This window comes from Vanellus vanellus (genome assembly GCF_965231255.1).
Source record: "Vanellus vanellus genome assembly, chromosome: 8".
In the NCBI taxonomy this organism is placed as follows: domain Eukaryota; kingdom Metazoa; phylum Chordata; class Aves; order Charadriiformes; family Charadriidae; genus Vanellus; species Vanellus vanellus.
In genome coordinates this window covers 2,586,695-2,603,739 of record NC_138913.1, presented here as the reverse complement: position 1 = coordinate 2,603,739, position 17,045 = coordinate 2,586,695, and the positions used below count along the sequence as shown (strand labels likewise).

At 45.6% G+C, this 17,045-nt stretch overlaps 1 protein-coding gene across 4 annotated transcripts in view; it reads right to left on the bottom strand.

Moving 5' to 3' along the window:
* Window positions 1–17,045, bottom strand: part of RSRC1 (arginine and serine rich coiled-coil 1) — a 182,516-nt gene that overhangs the window by 33,400 nt on the left and 132,071 nt on the right. For all 4 annotated transcript variants that reach the window (XM_082487297.1, XM_082487300.1, XM_082487298.1 and 1 more), the window contains one exon: window positions 4,209–4,277. In XM_082487297.1, the coding sequence (XP_082343423.1) occupies window positions 4,209–4,277 (69 nt within the window). The remainder of the gene's footprint in view (window positions 1–4,208; window positions 4,278–17,045) is intronic.

Below are 17,045 nucleotides of genomic sequence, written 5' to 3'. Positions count from 1 at the left end.
ATTTAAATGATCTGAAGGGGAATTAAAGATTTCGAGTACCATCTTGCAGACAAGTCAGAAAAGACATCACTTGAACTTTGAGCCATCTGGAGCCATCACAGGACAGAGAATCTTCTCCCGCAAGAACACAACCGCACAGGAACAGAAAAACCATCTACTAATCAGAGTTCCTGATTTCTAACTCATTTACTTAGAGGATATTCATGTAATCTTGCTCCACCTAATCCCCCTAGAAGGCTGTCGAAAGGCTGCGCACCGCAGATGGAAGCCGTTTTGCAGAAGAGGGCGAAAGAACCGTGTTCAGAGCCCTGATCTTCTGAGCGGCCCTTCGCTATTAAGGAGAGGGAATCAACACCCGTGAGCACTGGACGCTGGGAGAGCAGAGCATCGGCGACGTAGGTGCACCCTTTTTTTATCACTTTGCTAGGCCAGATAATTCAGGGGGCTGCAGATTTTTACAGGGTTTTATTTTTATATATATATAACATGTATGTTGTGATGCCTTTTTAGTGTAAAGGAGTCTTTTAAAAGGCAAAGATGGCACTTTAGTGTCTGCTCGGGGTTGGAACTCGATGAACTTCAAGGTCCCTTCCAACCTAAATCCATCCTATGATTCTACGATTCTATAGATGGATTTCTAAATCAAGTCCCAATCTTATACATTTATAGAAACCCACTCTGCTTACCGTATCCACAAGACAAATTAGAGGAAGTATATTTTATTTTGCAAGTGTTCTGGATACTATATTAGATACGTCGCCAAATATTTGAGGAATCATCATGCTCAGCTGCATCAGGGCAGCACAGCTCTGAAACACTCTCATTCCAAATTTGGGACTTTTTTGTTGTTGTCGTTGTTTTCAGTGTCCTGGATTCCGGTCCTACAGCCAAAAAGACCTCTTTCATACCCAATGGTCTACTCGGAGAGCTACGCTCAGAGCTTAACGCGCTCCTGATGGAGCTTAAGTAAACCCCATAGACTTCAAAGGCATCGAGCCACCTGCAGCGCGCGGCTCAGCTTGCGGGACAGACAGTGGGAAAAAAACCTCTGCTTTGAAGTTGCAGTTGTCCGTGAACCTACGTTATCAACTTCTACTTGAGACGCTTCTGAATCGCTCCCAATCTAGCTTGAACTTATAACCCTCCCCCCCTCTCCCGGCGCGTGCCCCAGGGGCAGCAGGACCGTGTGGCTCTCCCGGGGTCACATCGGCCGGTCCGGCGCTGGCAGCGCTCCTTCTGGGGACACTCCCGCATCCAGCCCTTTTAGATGGGATGCAGGAGCATCAATGTGTCTATTATAATAAGTTCTAGCCGTGTACCCCAGATAATATAATTAGAAAATTAACATAAAAGAAAGTGTTTCCTTCAGATGTAACGATTGCCCGATACTCTTTGAAGTGAAAAAAAGCTCAGCATCCATCTCACTGCTTTTTAAACATCATTAAACTAAAAGTTTACTAAATGTGAACACCTCCAACCTCTTTCAAACAGAGGAAGAAATGCAATTGATTAGTTGAAACTTTTCAAAGATAATTACACGGTATTTTTCTTTTTCGTCAAGCACAGCAGGGGCTTCAGGTACAAGAGACTCAGGAAGACCGGAACGTTATGCCTAAAACTGCGCAGGGCCAGCGGCAACAACTTTGTCGGGAACTAAATAAGCCCGGAATCACCAGGAACTTGGTTGAGTGGAAGCTGACTGCCAAATTAAGCAGTCCGCTGAAGCTGAACTTAACGGGTGGACGGTGGCAAGCACCGAATAAAGCATTGTCTCAGAAAGCCTGTAAAAGTGTGCTGGCACAGGATTAAATTTCATCCGCCGCTAGACACACCAAATTGGTAACTTCTGGATTGTTTTTCTAAGCAGTCAGTACACGTTCGTTTCTTTGGATTGGCCCGATAATGCAAAAACTGTTTTCTGGAACAAAACCCCAACAAACCAACCAACCAGAACCCAAACACACGAATCGATCGCATGAATTTTTAATAAAGATTACGTTAGAGTTTTGAAATACATACTTAGCAGACTTCACCGTAAGTCCCGCAGTTTGGAGCTTATTAAAGACATCTAAATCTGGAAAGAAGGAGGGGGTGGGAAATGACGTAGAAACGTATCAGTCCTGTAGGACAGCAAGCAGCTGAATCAGACCTGCAAAGCACACTTCATTTTCTCATTCCCGCATGGGGATTTAAAGCAGCTTGTTTGTACCTGGAGCGCAAATCAGCTTTAAATGGCCTTCAGAAATTACTGAGGCGGGAATTCCAGCTACAGAAAAAACGGGTAAAGAAGAAAACTGGAGAAGTTTGATTGTAACCAAGGAAACAGCACCTGAAGTCAGTACCTAAGAAGAGATGGCAACATGGAAACTGGAAGGATGTATTTTCCTAATCCAAAAATCTCGCTAATGACCTGTTCCAAAAATCAAAAAAATATGAAAAGAGTTCTATAAAATTCAGAGCCTTTGGAGTGCTAAAAGACTGCAGCAGCTCAGACCAAGATATGGCATGGGAATTCCGGGCAAGGCAGGCAAGCAGGGACTGCTCGTGAGGAAGGATTCCTGGAAAATCAGGGTGTCACAGCAGGATAAGGATAAGGATCAGGAAACTGGTGGAATTCTTCAATAAAATAGCGAGGATTAAACACAGCACGTGTGGAAGGAGAATCAGGCTCTGGTAGCTGGACGGTACAGGTGAGACGAGAAGAGATGGAGGCACGACAGACGCAAAATTAAAGTTCCTGTCTTTACCTTGAAGATCAACTTGGTGTGCTCAGAGACAGGAAAAGAGAGGGCAGACACAAAGAGAGACTTTCCATAAGATTAGAGAGACTGGGAAGAAAGGCAAGCCTGAAGGAGATGGCACAGTAAAATTGTGAAGACCACTGCCATCCCCTTTAGGTGTTTTCTTGCATTTGCTCCATACTCAAACTCCACCACCTTCTCCCTTTCTCAGGACTTTTCCTGTTTTGCTTTGGCCTAATGATTTTATCCTCATATCACACCGGGAATTAAAAATATCTCAATCTCTTAACTTCTCTTTAAATTTCAAGCTGTCCTAAACAGCTTTACTTCATATCGCTCTCCTCCATATGTGACACCCTGGCCCTAACCAAAATATGATCGATATTTGGGCATAACACTGATTTCCATAGTAAATGAATCCATCAAAAGGCCAGCTCTGAAAAATACATCATCTTCTCAAACACAGCATCGTCTTCAAACCCAGGTCCCGTTTATCGGGTGGATAAAATATCGAGTGACCGCCCACGCAATCCCAGGGGCACAGGGGAGGGAGAATCAGGAACACGTTCACACGGAGACTGTTCAGTGCATTAAATACCAGTTACAACCAGAAACCTGTCCTCATTTGAATCAAAGATGCTGAAGAGAAAGTGCACGGCAGTGACCAATGTGCCGCAACGTGTACTTCCAGGGTAAACCCACTGCCAGCAAGTGAAGACCTTCACTAGACTTTTTTATGCTTAAGTCAACGCAAAAAATAATAGATGTCGCAGAGAGTTACATGGTTCATTTTCATTCGAACAACGGAGATATTTTCTCTGAGACAGGGATGTCTACCACGGCCGAAGGGAGAAACTCTGGGGCCGCGTGGATTGTTTGCATTGGCTCCGTCACGCTGGTGAAAACGTCTCTTCCCATTACTCACCCACATACCAGCAAAACCCATTTGTTCCAATTACCCAGGCGCTACACATTAACTTCCCACCTACCGTACTGCAAAGGAAAACCGCTCAGATCCCGCCAGCTTTCAGTGCACCAAATTTCATCGAGATCAACAGATTAGGTCCCTTCGTGACATCGCACAGACTAAACACGCAGCCAAAATTACCCGCTGCACTGGCTCTTTTGATCGAGCGATGCATCCAGCACACAAACCAGTGCTAGCGGCTGGCCGTAAGGTCTTAACGTATAACTTTGTCTCAAATGATGAGGTTGCTTTAATGGCAGCTGAAATATTTTTTAAAATCCGATCGACGTTTCTGGCGGATTTAGCAGTTCTTGCTGCTCCTTCAGGCGAGGAGCAGAAGGCTGTGGTGACGCAGGGGAGCGGCAGAGTGGCCGTCTCGCTTTCAGGTGCCCTTGTAAGAAGAAAATCACCCAGCCCCACTGCAACTCGGTCCCTTCAAAACGATAGTTTCTGACTTAGGGGATCGCAGTTTGCTACCGAATTAAAAAAAAATGCGTTACCTTCTTCCTTTCTTTTCTTCGCTTCTTCTTCACTTCTCTCTTTGGCCTTTAACGCTTCATCTGCTTTAGCTAGGAAGAAAAGAAATACAACAACAAATGTTACCAGTAGTTGATTTACCTTGCCCAACAACATTTCCCGGGGTTTAAACCCAATTTCAGATTCCTTTTTGTAGGTTCCACAATGAAGTCGATGTGCATGAAACAACAGAATGTGGTTCTTAATGTATTTTCTTTAGAGGTAACACCACCGTTAGGACAACAGCATATATGGTATGACGGAGGGTAATTTTTGCCTGCGGCATTAGTTCAATGAAAACCTCAGCCTTCATTTTTTGTTCAGTAAAACTTTTAAGAGTTTGTTTTCTAAAATACGGATCTCCCCACCCTGCTTGCCCCCAAACCGAACTATCAAGAAACAAACGCAGTGCGTTTAAAAAAAGATTTGCTGCCATAGTGAGTAATCCGTAAGACCTCTTTTGAGGATAAAACAGAACCAAAACAGTATTTTCAGAGATGCAGAGTGGCAGATAGCATTTAAAACAGGAGTCAAATACCTATTACTTAGCATTAAATTAGGTAGTATACAATTTTCTCTTCGCTGCAAATCATAGCAGCAGTACTTTATTCATGTTATGACAGTGTTCTTTAAAAAGAATCTTTTTCCCTCTAGAAACCTCTTCCCTTATTACTTAATTATCTACTAGTTGCTCAACTGCAGGGGTTTTCAAACACTTTACTACAGATGTTAAAGAAGATTAAAAATATACAGCACAGTAACAAGGGACTATCAATATACTCTGTAAATTAATTAAATTTCTGTTCTAGCACATCATTTATTCCAAAGCATTAACGTCTCAAAGGAGCCATTCTCTTTTATTGCCATCTCACTGCCTGATGAGTGAACTAAGTGAGAATAAGTCCCTAATAGCATTATACTTGATGAAATATTAAGTTTTAAAAAGTATCACCATGTCAAAAGGAAAAGAACCCAAAAGAAAGAGAACGTAGAACTTAAACCAGGCCTTCTTAGGTAACGAAATCACCGTAACCCGTGGCACCGATAGCAAACGCTTCTTCGGTTTTGCGAATACTTAGTCCTCCCACCTACTGAATATATACAAGAATTTATGAAAACAAAATTCTGTTCGGGACTGGGGTGCCAGGGGGGCTTTCCGCCCCTGGTGTCTTTTTGCAGCCGGCAGCTACACCTCCTTAAAATACGCAACTTAAGCAGCGGTGTTACAAAGCGATAGTAGCAATCATATAGACAACTGTTTCCATTTACATGCTTTTATACAGATTTAGACTACATTTAAAGTCATGAAATATTAAAACTTTTCGGCCAGTGAAGATCATTACAAGAATCTATTAAATCAGATAATATAAACAAACCGCTAGTAACTCTAAAGACTTTTACTTCATTTACACTTTATTCTCCCTGGTAAAAGGACAAGGATAATAGCAATTCCATTTAAATTCAATTTTGGTTATATGTGTAATTGTAGATATACCCCTTGAGTCATGTAAAATGCTCAGCTTATGTTTCTTTCAAATTATCCCGCTCAGATTCACATGCTGCTCCTTACAACTGTCTTCAATATGTATTAGCAGAGCTCATTAGGCTGAAATTTAATAATGCAAACATCAGGTGGATTTCAAGAACCTCCATTATCAACACAAGATGGATTGCTTATATAGCTCGTGGGCCAACTGGGCACAATTTAGATTCAATAAACTACCATGCCTAAATTTGATTTATCTATTCCGCTCTGCTACTTTGTTCTTCCTCCCCGATTTGTTGCTGCGCAGGAACAATTCATTGGGTATCTCAATGGTTAGCCACGGCCCAAAATATTAAAAACACACCGGAAAGATGTTGCCGGTCTGCGACTAAACTTCTATTTTCTATTTGTTAACTTCAAATTGCTGATTTCCAACCCTTGTAACTACAGTTAAAACTTCTGCTAGCTGAAACAGAGCTGTCCTTTCAAGTCCCGGTTAATTATACAGACGATGCAGCAATTTAGGAAGTATCGCGAGGACAATTCTCTTCACGAAACTGCTCATTACCAACAATTTCACTTGCCCCATAGATCTACAGAGCAGAAAGCCTCTGGGCTTACAGGGCACCGTCCGCTACGACCAAGAGAAGTCACTGAAGCCACGTGACGCTTTAAGAATTTAATGCTGACAATTCCATTCAAATATTTTAAATTTTCCGTCTTTATGCGCTGGCAAAGCGCCATTGAAAACTGAGGTTTCTTTTGATCAAATCAAGTTGCAATTAAAAAACACTAAAAGATCCTTACAACTTATTCTAAAACGTAACGTGCCCTCTCCGCTCTGCCCCCGTATTTTCGGGGGTGCGAGACCACGGCCAGCCCGTGCTGCCACGTCCGCTTAAAAGCGCTTAAAAGCCCCGATCTTTGGAAGAGAACTCGGTTCCCCTGCCCTGCACTTCCCTTTAGCCGGAGGGGGACAGGGAGCCGCGTACCGCCCCCAGCACTTCAAAGCAGTGACTTCAGCAAAAGTCTGGCTTTAATCGATCCAGGTAGTCGGAGTGCTGCGACTGCTGCCGAAGCTGGGCTTCCCGCGCCCACTACCAGCCAGCAGCACAAAAGCCGGGCTGCTTACGAAGCTTTCTAAAATATAAAATAAATAAATAAAGAGGCGCTCGAGCCTGCAGCATTTAAGAGCTCATCCGACCCCAGATAAAATTACAATTCTATCGACTTATTATTTATTGTTTTTTTTCTGAAGGACGGGAAAATGACACACAGAAGACGTTTGAGCTGTTTACCTACACTGAAATGATAAAGTTCTGAAATGGAGATACGTGCTCGTAGCTAGTGGACTATTAATACATGTATAATGGGATGAAAGAGCGTTTTAGTCATTTCCAGGTGTGCACGAGGGAAGTGCTCGTTGCAGCCTGGCTGGAATCAGCGGCTCGCCGTGCTGGATGCAGCACAAAGGAAGAAGAAATAAATCCTCTCTGCAGTGAGAATAAACTATGAGCAAAGAGTGCGGACATGCTACTCAGACAAATAAACCCATGCAGAAGTGGAACAATATTGCTCAGTTACAACAAAGGCACTAACATCTAATTAAAACTAAGCTACGTTAGGTACCTTCTCCGTTAGTAAAAAAATCCAACAAACTAGATCCAAAACACCCTTCATGTTTCCATGTGCACTGATATCCTAAATCTGAAGATGCCAATGTGTTTTGAAACTCAGAGGAGCTCTTTGATCCGCTTCGTTTCACCTGCTTGCCAAACCCGATAGCCACATACCGAACTGGGAGGGGTGGCTGATACGCCGGAAGGCGGTGCCACCGTTCAGCGTGACCTGGGCAGGCTGGAGAGTTGGGCGGAGAGAAACCATATGAAATTCAACAGGGACAAGTGTAGGGTACTGCACCTGGGGAGGAATAGCACCAGTACAGGTTGGGGCTGACCTGCTGGAGAGCAGCTCTGTGCAAAGGGACCGCGGAGTCCTGGGGGACAACAGGATGCCCACGAGCCAGCAATGTGCCCTGGTGGCCAAGAAGGCCAACGGCATCCTGGGGGGCATCAAGCAGAGTGTGGCCAGCAGGGCGAGGGAGGTCATCCTCCCCCTCTGCTCTGCCCCGGGGAGGCCGCACCTGGAGCGCTGTGTCCAGTTCGGGGCTCCCCGGGTCAAGAAGGACAGGGAACTGCTGGAGAGGGTCCAGCAAAGGGCTGCGGAGATGAGGAGGGGACTGGAGCATCTCTCTGATGAGGAAAGGCTGAGGGACTTGGGTCATCTTCATCTAGAGAAAAGACGACTGAGGGGGGATCTTATCAGTGCTGATAAATCCTTAAAGGGCGGGTGCCGGGGGGGTGGGAACAGTCTTTGTTCAGTGGTGCCCAGTGACAGGACAAGGGGGAACGGGCACCGACTTGACCATAGGAAGTTCCATCTCAACCTGAGGAGGGACTTCTCTCCTGTGTGGGCGGCAGAGCACTGGCACAGCTGCCCAGAGAGGGGGGGAGTCTCCCACTCTGGAGCCATTCCAAACCCGCCTGGAGGTGTCCTGTGCCACTGCTGGAGGTGCCCCTGCTCTGGCGGGGGGTGGCACTGGGGGAGCTCCAGAGGGCCCTTCCAACCCCTATCGTTTTGTGTGAGCAGAAGGGGCCCGAGCCCGCGCTGGCAAAGCCACCCCGTTGGGAAGGAGCAAACCCTCCTGCCAGGGATTTTGGGGAGTGGTGGAAGCTGCTGACAGCCCGAGCAGAGAGATCCCTAATGGAAATGCAGGTTGCCTGCCAGACCTGCAACCTCGGTTCCTGTCGAGGAGCAGTTATTACATACAGATCAACAACTGCGGATCAATGAAGGGTGGGAATTCCCTGGGGCTCAGAGGGATGAACCAGGTCTGCTCCTTTGCTTTGCTTTAACCCGTTCAATGCCGACCGGCAACGCCAGCCGCTCTTTGGCTTACGCTGAAAAGTGGGGTATAAAGGAAAGAAAAGGAAAGAAAGTGGATGATTTTGCATACTTTCCAGTTTGGGAAAGGGAGAGGGTAGGGGTAGGTGTTTCCGTGTCTCCTTGATATTACCTATAGGCTGACTGTAAAATTTTGGACATGAAATGAGACCTCAGAGATTAAATAGAAGAACAAAGAACAGCAATTTGGGAGCCGTAGAGAAACACTGGGCCATGATACCAGCTGACGTAAATCAGCATAGCTTTACCGACTCCATCCCATGAATTATCCCACACTTTGTGTTACTGACGGTTTGCAGAGATTTTCAGGTTTATGCTCACTCTGCCATTCAAGCAGATTCCACCTGCTCAGGCACCGAACATTCACTCACACAGACATTCAGGTTCCTGTCCATTGTCCCACCCAGACTTTAAATACTCACCTACATCTTCCTCTTTAGTTCTTTCCTCTTAACTAATTCTATTAATTCAGAGTCCTCTTCCCTCTAATTGCTACTCCTTTATAGAAAAGAAAGCCTCCCAAGTAAAAGCCTCACTTAAGAAACTTGATAAAAGTATTTTAATAAACTACAAGCATTTAGTAATCTATGTCCCTCCTAAATTGTACGACATATTTCCTCTTCTCCTATAATTTGGTTATTTTTTAGTGAAAAGCAAAGACTGGCAAAGGAAAAAGAAACTGAAAGAAAGGCTAGAAAGAAAAGAATGAACAAACTCGTAGGTTTTGAAAAATATTTCAAGCTCAATATCTTGAAGATGATCCTATTTCCTTACCAACGCGTTATGACCTGCATATTGGACATTTAACAGTTGCACCACTACTTGGTGGGTTCTCTTATACAGTGGTTTGGGTTGGAAGGGACCTTTAAGGACCACTCAGTGCCACCCCCTGCCCTGGGCAGGGACACCTCCCCCCAGCCCAGGTTGCTCCAAGCCCCGTCCAACCTGGCCTTGAACACCCCCAGGGATGGGGCAGCCACAGCTTCTCAGGGCAACCCGGGCCCGCGGCTCACCGCCCCCACAGGAGAGAATTTCTTCCTGATACCTCATCTAAATCTTCTCTCTTTTAGTTTAAAACCATTACCCCTGGTCCTATCGCAACAGGCCCCTCTCTTCCAAAGACACATCTAAAGGTGTTATCTAATTAGCGTGCTTCATTCAAAGCCTACTCAAATCAACCACCCTTCCCTCAGAACTATTTAACTTCACAGTTTGCATAAATAGTTGCGCAAATAGCCACACTGATGATAATTGATAATGAGAAAATGAAAATAGCCTACGTGGTGCAGCACTTTGTTGCCGTGACCGAGCACGGGAGAGTCCCGGGTGCCCAGGAAGCACCAGAAGAACCTGAGGTTCAATTACAATTTTGGTTAATACCGAGTTCCACCGTACCCTACAGAGCTTTGAAGAAGCCAACTAAGATTAGGGTCATCCCCACAGATAAGAGGTGCATTAAAGCCCGACAAAAATTCCTCTAATCAAAAGCCCTTGGTACTATGATTAAAGGAAAAGGATGGTGACCAACGAACCGGACAATTTTCAAGGCGGAGTGAAAAACAACCTTTAAGAACAGGAGCAAAGGTACTTTTTTTACTCCTTTTCAAAACTGAAATGATCCTGCTTGTACAACAAAAAGGAGATAAATGATTTGAAAATGGCCAGCTTAATGATGTGCAGCTTTCCTGCACAAGGAAAAAAGAAAATACCAAAATTTGCTGAAATGCAAATTAACATATTAATACTTTCAACAAGTTCCCAAGTGCAACACATGTACCTTCAACCAAACTCTTAAATCCTAACAATGCCCTTGGGTTTCTTTCCATCCGCTGCATGCAGTATTCTCTCAATAATTTCAGAACCACCACTTTCAAAGAGTTTTACTCAACCAACTTCCAGCTGCCGCCATGCTCCACCATGGGAGCTCGAAGCGTGGGCAGGATGCCTCAAGCTGTCCCAGGGACAACTGCATGAATGTGACACTGTCCATTTCACCAGGGCAGAAAGACACATGCGTTACTAGATGAACCATTAGTGTGGGAACGGACAGTATTGTCCCAGAATTGCGACAATGGCGACACAGTATTTCCAGTGGCAGCGTCCAGGATGGTAACCTTGACATGGTTCTGGCTATTTGAACTCCTGAAGTTCAGCCAAACCAGTGAGGATCCAGCACGGTGTGGTACTGGACCATCTCACCCCCAGCGCGTGGTGCCCCCGGACGGCCTGTCACCATGAGCAAACACGTACAGCCACCTGCTGCCACGGTGGGCGAGCACAGCGCGGGATGGACCTTGGGAATGGAGCAGATCTTCCCTCTATGAAGAACGGCAACATACGCTCGCGCCTGCTTGTGCTGCGCCCTTGAGCACAGCAGGAGAGCAAGGTGAAGGTCGTTAAGGTCTCAAAATGCCCTATGTGTAAGAAGTGGGAACTAAGAGAAACAAAGGAGTGTCACTGAGGAGACGCGCCACGCGCACGTGGAAGGCAGCAAGCAGAGGCAGCGGCACACCGGCGCCTGAGCAGCCCCGTGTTTGCCGCCCCAACTATTCCAACCCGCATTTCCACCAGGTTTCGCAGTAGAGTTCTGTCAGAATCCCTAAAAGCGCTGCTCTACCAACAGTCTGTATCTACAAACCACTTGAAATGGTTAAAATCACAGTGTGCGCAAACATGGCTTCGAGCTTCTTCTTCGCCTAATGCTACATACTGAAATAAAAAAAAAGCACTAAGATATCTTAAACCACGTTGCTCTTTATTGGACAAAAAGTACTGTTTTAACTATACCGTTAAACTATAACCGGTTCATTCTACTCACTATACATTTTCTTTGCCGGTCACTTAGACTTGCTCATACTTTCAACTTTCTAATCAGTTCACGTGGCATTAGGAGCCAATGGCCTCCTTCAGCTTCCCATGAAGATGTACAAAAACACGCTGCAAAAATCAATAGATTCTGCATTAAAATATGCTGTCTTACTGCATGACATTATGCTAACAGGAAACATGGAACAATCTCTTCGGAGACTGCGTCTGATAGAACTAAAAAAGAAAGAAGCTTTTCCAGGAAAAAAAAAAAAAAAAAAAAGGAGAGAGAGCAAAAACACAAACGGTCTTCGCAAATAAATCATCTTCTGAAGAGCGTAACGATGTGCATCAGACTGTCTCCGCTTGAGAGCTGCTAAAACTAGCGGTTTTCAGTGCTTTTGAAAAGACTCAATGTATGGATGTCATCACTACTGCTGCAGTTAGTTCTATGAGAAACACGTCTCCCAGGCCACAGAGACAAGACAAAGTCCTATAACACACATATCATATCATTTTCTCTTAATTATTGAGTATGAGAAAAATGGAAAATTAACAGCAACAAAAAATGAACTTTAATTTAAAATTCCAGCAGTTCCTCTTCATGTATTTTGCAGTAGAGCGAGAGATTATGATTTTCCCCAGGCTTTCACTATCTATTTCTCATCTGTAGATAACATCAGTGTTCATCTGCGTTAATACTTTTAAACACGTGAATACAGACCTGTTCACTGCGGGTAATCACAGAATCATAATATTGTCTAGGTTGGAAGGCACCGTGAAGATCATCAAATCCAACCATCAACCCAACACTGCCAAACCCACAACTAACCCATGGCCCTCAGCACCACATCTACCCAGCACTTCAGTCCCTCCAGGGATGATGGTGACTCCACCACTGCCCTGGGCAGCCTCTTCCAGTGCGTAGCAACCCTTTCTGTGAAGAACCTTTCCCTGATATCCACTCTAAACCTCCCCTGGTGTAACTTGAGGCCATTTCCTCTTGTCCTATCGCTTGTTACTAGCGAGAAGATGTCGACCCCCAGCTGGGTCGACAGCCCGGTGGCCTCAGTGTGTGGGTACCAAGCGCCCGGAGGGAACAGAGGAGCGGCTCAGCCCCTCGGTAAAAGGGAAAATTGTGATGGCAGAGTGGATGGGACTGGGACCAGCCTCCCCCCGGCTGTGGGTACCTCCCATGCTGCTCCTGACAAGTGGGATGAGCCATGCCACCTTCTGCCTCCGTTAACAAGGCTGGTAAGCAATGTTCATGGCTTCCTGGCCAAAGCTCATTTGATGTATTTATATTCTAAAGTAATTTGAATTACTTTTCATAGAATGGTTAGAGTTGGAAGGGACCTTAAAGATCATCTAGATCCACCCCCCTGCCCCGGGCAGGGCCACCTCCCCCCAGCCCAGGGTGCTCCCAGCCCCGTCCAACCCGGCCTTGAACCCCTCCAGGGATGGGGCAGCCACAGCTTCTCGGGGCACCCTGCCCCAGGGGCTCACCGCCCCCACAGGAGAGAATTTCTTCCCAGTATCTCACCTCAATCTCCCCTCTTTCAGCGTCAAACTGTCCCCCCTGGTCCCACGGCTCCCCTCCCTCATCCAGAGTCCCTCCCCAGCTCTCCTGGAGCCCCTTTAGGCACTGGAAGGGGCTCTGAGGTCTCCCCGGAGCCTTCTCTTCTCCAGGCTGAACACCCCCAACTCTCCCAGCCTGTCCTCAACATAAATAAGATCATTTGGGAGCAAGATACAGTGCTGGAGTAGGATGCTCCACTGCGGTTCGGTGGCTCCATCAGCGACAGCCGGCACTGACCCCCCCGGGGCGGTGGAAGCACTCGGGCTCCAACGGACGGGCACACAGGAGCGATGCTTTAATCCTGACCAGCCTTGCGCTGTGCCATAGTAAACTGGTGTCAAGCAAAGATGCTAATTAAAAAAAATTAATTACAATAATACGCATTATTTCAAGGTAGAAAGAAGGCAGGGGCCCTTTCAAAGGTGCAAAGGGCATTTCAGAGGACAGCACAGCCCTCTCCCACCGCTGCGGGAGAAGCACGGAAGAGGCTCGGCGCCGTGCCGGGATGCAATTTGTTTTACTGGTAAAATGAAAAAAAAAAAGAGGAGTGTCAGAACACCCACCAACTGCAAACCGCAAATCGTTTGGGAAAATAAAAATGAAAATTAAAAATTCAACATAATTGTGGACTTTCCGACTCTTCAAACTTAAAAAGCCAGGCTATACATTTCAAGATGTATTTGGGGAAGAGAAAGGAGACAAACTCAAAAACCACAGATGGACATTACATCTAAACCGTAGCCAAGCCGTACACCATGCTAATCAGAAAGACTTAACCGTTTTTTTTTTAAACACAAACATTTTTGCACTTATAAAATATTCAGTCAGCTCACATATAAAAATACAAGTATATTCCATTATTAATTTACAAGGCCTTATTTAATTTACATGCTATTTTTCTCTAGTATATTAAATTTATCAAGGCTTGTAGAAACCCTCTCCGCCGAATATTCATACACTGACACGCAAAGTTATCTATTATACATCCAAAAAATTCCAACGCGGATTTAAAGCAACTACTTTCTCAGATATTTGCTGAGACAGGCACAGCGAAGGAGCGGGGTCCGGAGGCTGTCAGCTCAAGAACAGAAGCGACAACCCTACACGCAGTTTTATCGTACCGGATTGATGCCGGTTTTCTACATTTTCCTCTCTTTAGTCCATGCAAAAATAACATTTCTCCCCAGTTTAAAGAGCACCAACGTCGTCTAGCTCATCCCTGGGGAAGGCTCCCCTCGCCCTTCCCTGAGCGCCGCCCGTGCGAACCACGCGGCAGCCGAGTCACACGTTACGATGCTCAAACACGAGAAGTCCCTGCCGTTGCTGTCCGAAGTATTGCGCATAATTTAATTACGCCACGGTCTGTAATTACAGCTCTGGAGAGGCCCGAGCGTGGCGGTGGGAGCAGGAGCTGGCTGCGCGGCGGGGTTACAAACTGCCCCGAAGCACAAATCTGGTCGTTTTTAAGCTTCTCCGCTCTCCCCGGGGAGAACGTTCCTCCTCAATTCCCTTCCTGGAGTGACTGTGGAAAATATTTCCGTACTTTGGGACGATGTCTCCGGCTACGGCGCGGCTAGCGAGCGTCTGTCTGCCAGCAGCCGTGCGGGTTTTCCAGAATATTAAACGTCTTTTTGGTAGAAGATCTATCCCGCAACGTGGGACGCGCCTCAAAAAGCCACGGGCAAAACGCGAATGTTTTCTTCCCCTTGTTCTAACGTTGGGTATCACCCATCTAGTTGTGAAGATAAATCCTTTAACGCCAAGCGGGCAGTTTTCCACTGGTTGCTTTTTTTTTTTAAATTGTTCCCATTTTCAAAGCGCAGTTCGGGACGCGGGGCGGTGAGAAAGTACAACATAAAAGAGAGAACAGCCGAAATCACGCAAATCCCCCCCCCCCCCCCCCCCCCGCAAAACAGCAGAAGCGATTCTTAAGTCAAAACGGGTTAAATATTAAACAAACTTCTCCGGAGAGAGGGGAACGCGTACAGCCTTGCCCAGAATATTAACATGCCGGTCAGAAATCGGTAAGGAAAAAATCCCCTGAAAAGGGAGCGGAGCGGGGGTGTCGGGGAGCAAAAGGTAAGAATTGACAGCTAAAATTCAGCAGGGGCGAGCGGGGCCGACCTCCCCAAAGACTTCCCATATCCCGGTTACTGCCTACTGTATTAAGACTGCCTTTCTCATCACTTAATGCTTATTTTCATCACTTTGCTTAAAATATTGATAATCAATTAGGGCTACGTCTGTTTTGCCACAGAATCTGTGTCACAGTCTATCAGACTGTCAGGGCCAATTCAATCCTCATTCAAAGTTAATTTTTTCTTCATAAATCTGCCTTTGGAGGAGTCATTAGGCGCAGAACATAGCCCGAGGTGCAATCACCTATTCTCTTTCATTAGCGGCAGGCAGGGAAGGTGAGGGAGATTATTAGAACTTTGGAATGATCACAAAGCAGCGTGCTGCCTGTCAGATCCCCCCAACATTTAATTCATCTCGCCAACTCGCCGGCGCGCGCTGCCAACAGTTTTAAATGGACATTATTCATGAACATCTGTGACATGCTGAATATTCTGAAGCGGGCATGATGAAAAAGCGGTGCCCCCCTTTGACTCGAAAATTAATTCTATGGTCAAAACAATTAGGAATATAACAAACATCTTTTGTGATGTTATTTTCGGTCCTCCAAGATATTCCGCTTAAAAAGCTATTATTTTAGAAATATAGGTGGCCGAACACAACCCTGTGCGCTCTAGACGGGCTCGCGCACTACTGGCTGCTATTGAAGGACGATGGGCATTTCCTTGACTATGGAAATACCAAGTTGTTGGGTTGGGGTTTTTTCAAGCAGTTACCGAATTAGCTAGCGTCGCTCTCTGGTTTGTCGATACGGTTCTAAAACGAAGCCAAGTGAGACGCCGCGCTGGATTTTAATATGATGCCGTATTCAATTACCGCAGGCGTTACTCGTGGTGGACAATCAGTTGCAGCGTGTGAAACACATTTCCAAAATCAGACATATTTGTTGCTGCTTCTCTTGTTAAAATGAGCACGCTTATGGCCGTTGCAGCATTTTTAAGGTAAGAATGGCAGAAAAGGTGGTACGAGAGACTGGCATCCACAGAAATTAAAGACACACCCCCCCCCCCAGTCTCTATGCAGCATCCCCCAATACATGAAAGGGCTTTACCATGTAGCTACTTTAAGGAAAAGTCATTTACATCTAATGAAATAACATCACGTAGTTCCTTGAATTTTATTATGAAAGTCAAAAGAATAATAACTTACATTTTTTTTCTGTCATTACTCTGAAAACAGTGTTATCATTAGCAAACTTCTCACAGCCCCCGTCACTGTCCTCCCAAAATATTCTCATTTTCCGACTGCAAAAGTAAGGGCCGGATCCTTAGCGAATCCAAGCTGGCACAATTCCACTGACTTCAACAGAACTCAGCAAATTTACTCCAGCTGAGGATCTGGCACTAAATATTTGTAATAATAATAATAATAAAGAAGCCTTAACAAGCAGGTCTTGGCTAGGTACATTCATTTATTATTCAGTGCATTTCTAATTCCTTTCTCTCGCACACTGTTTGCCATAGACAAGTCTGATAAAAAATTCAACTGAAATATGTTTTAACACTAAGGATTAATTGGCTTAAATTGCTTCCGTGGCTCCTGACTCATTGCAGTGGATGCTATTAAATATTGCAAAGATTTGCTTCCATCTCAGCAAAGGCCGCACATTACCAACTTGGACATCTTGCAGTCAACTAATGCTTCACCTAAGACCCCCCCCCCGCCCCCCAAAGTGCAGCTGCGCTCAGGAAAATAGCGTCATTGCATGCAATTCTTGTCTTAGCTGATATTTAGTCTTGGAGAGAAAATGATTTCTAAGAATTTCAATGGAAACGTTTACATGGCACCTTCTATGCCAGTGAGTCACTTCTGGGGGAAAGGGGTGGGAAGCGGAAGGAAGAGCTCGGGAAA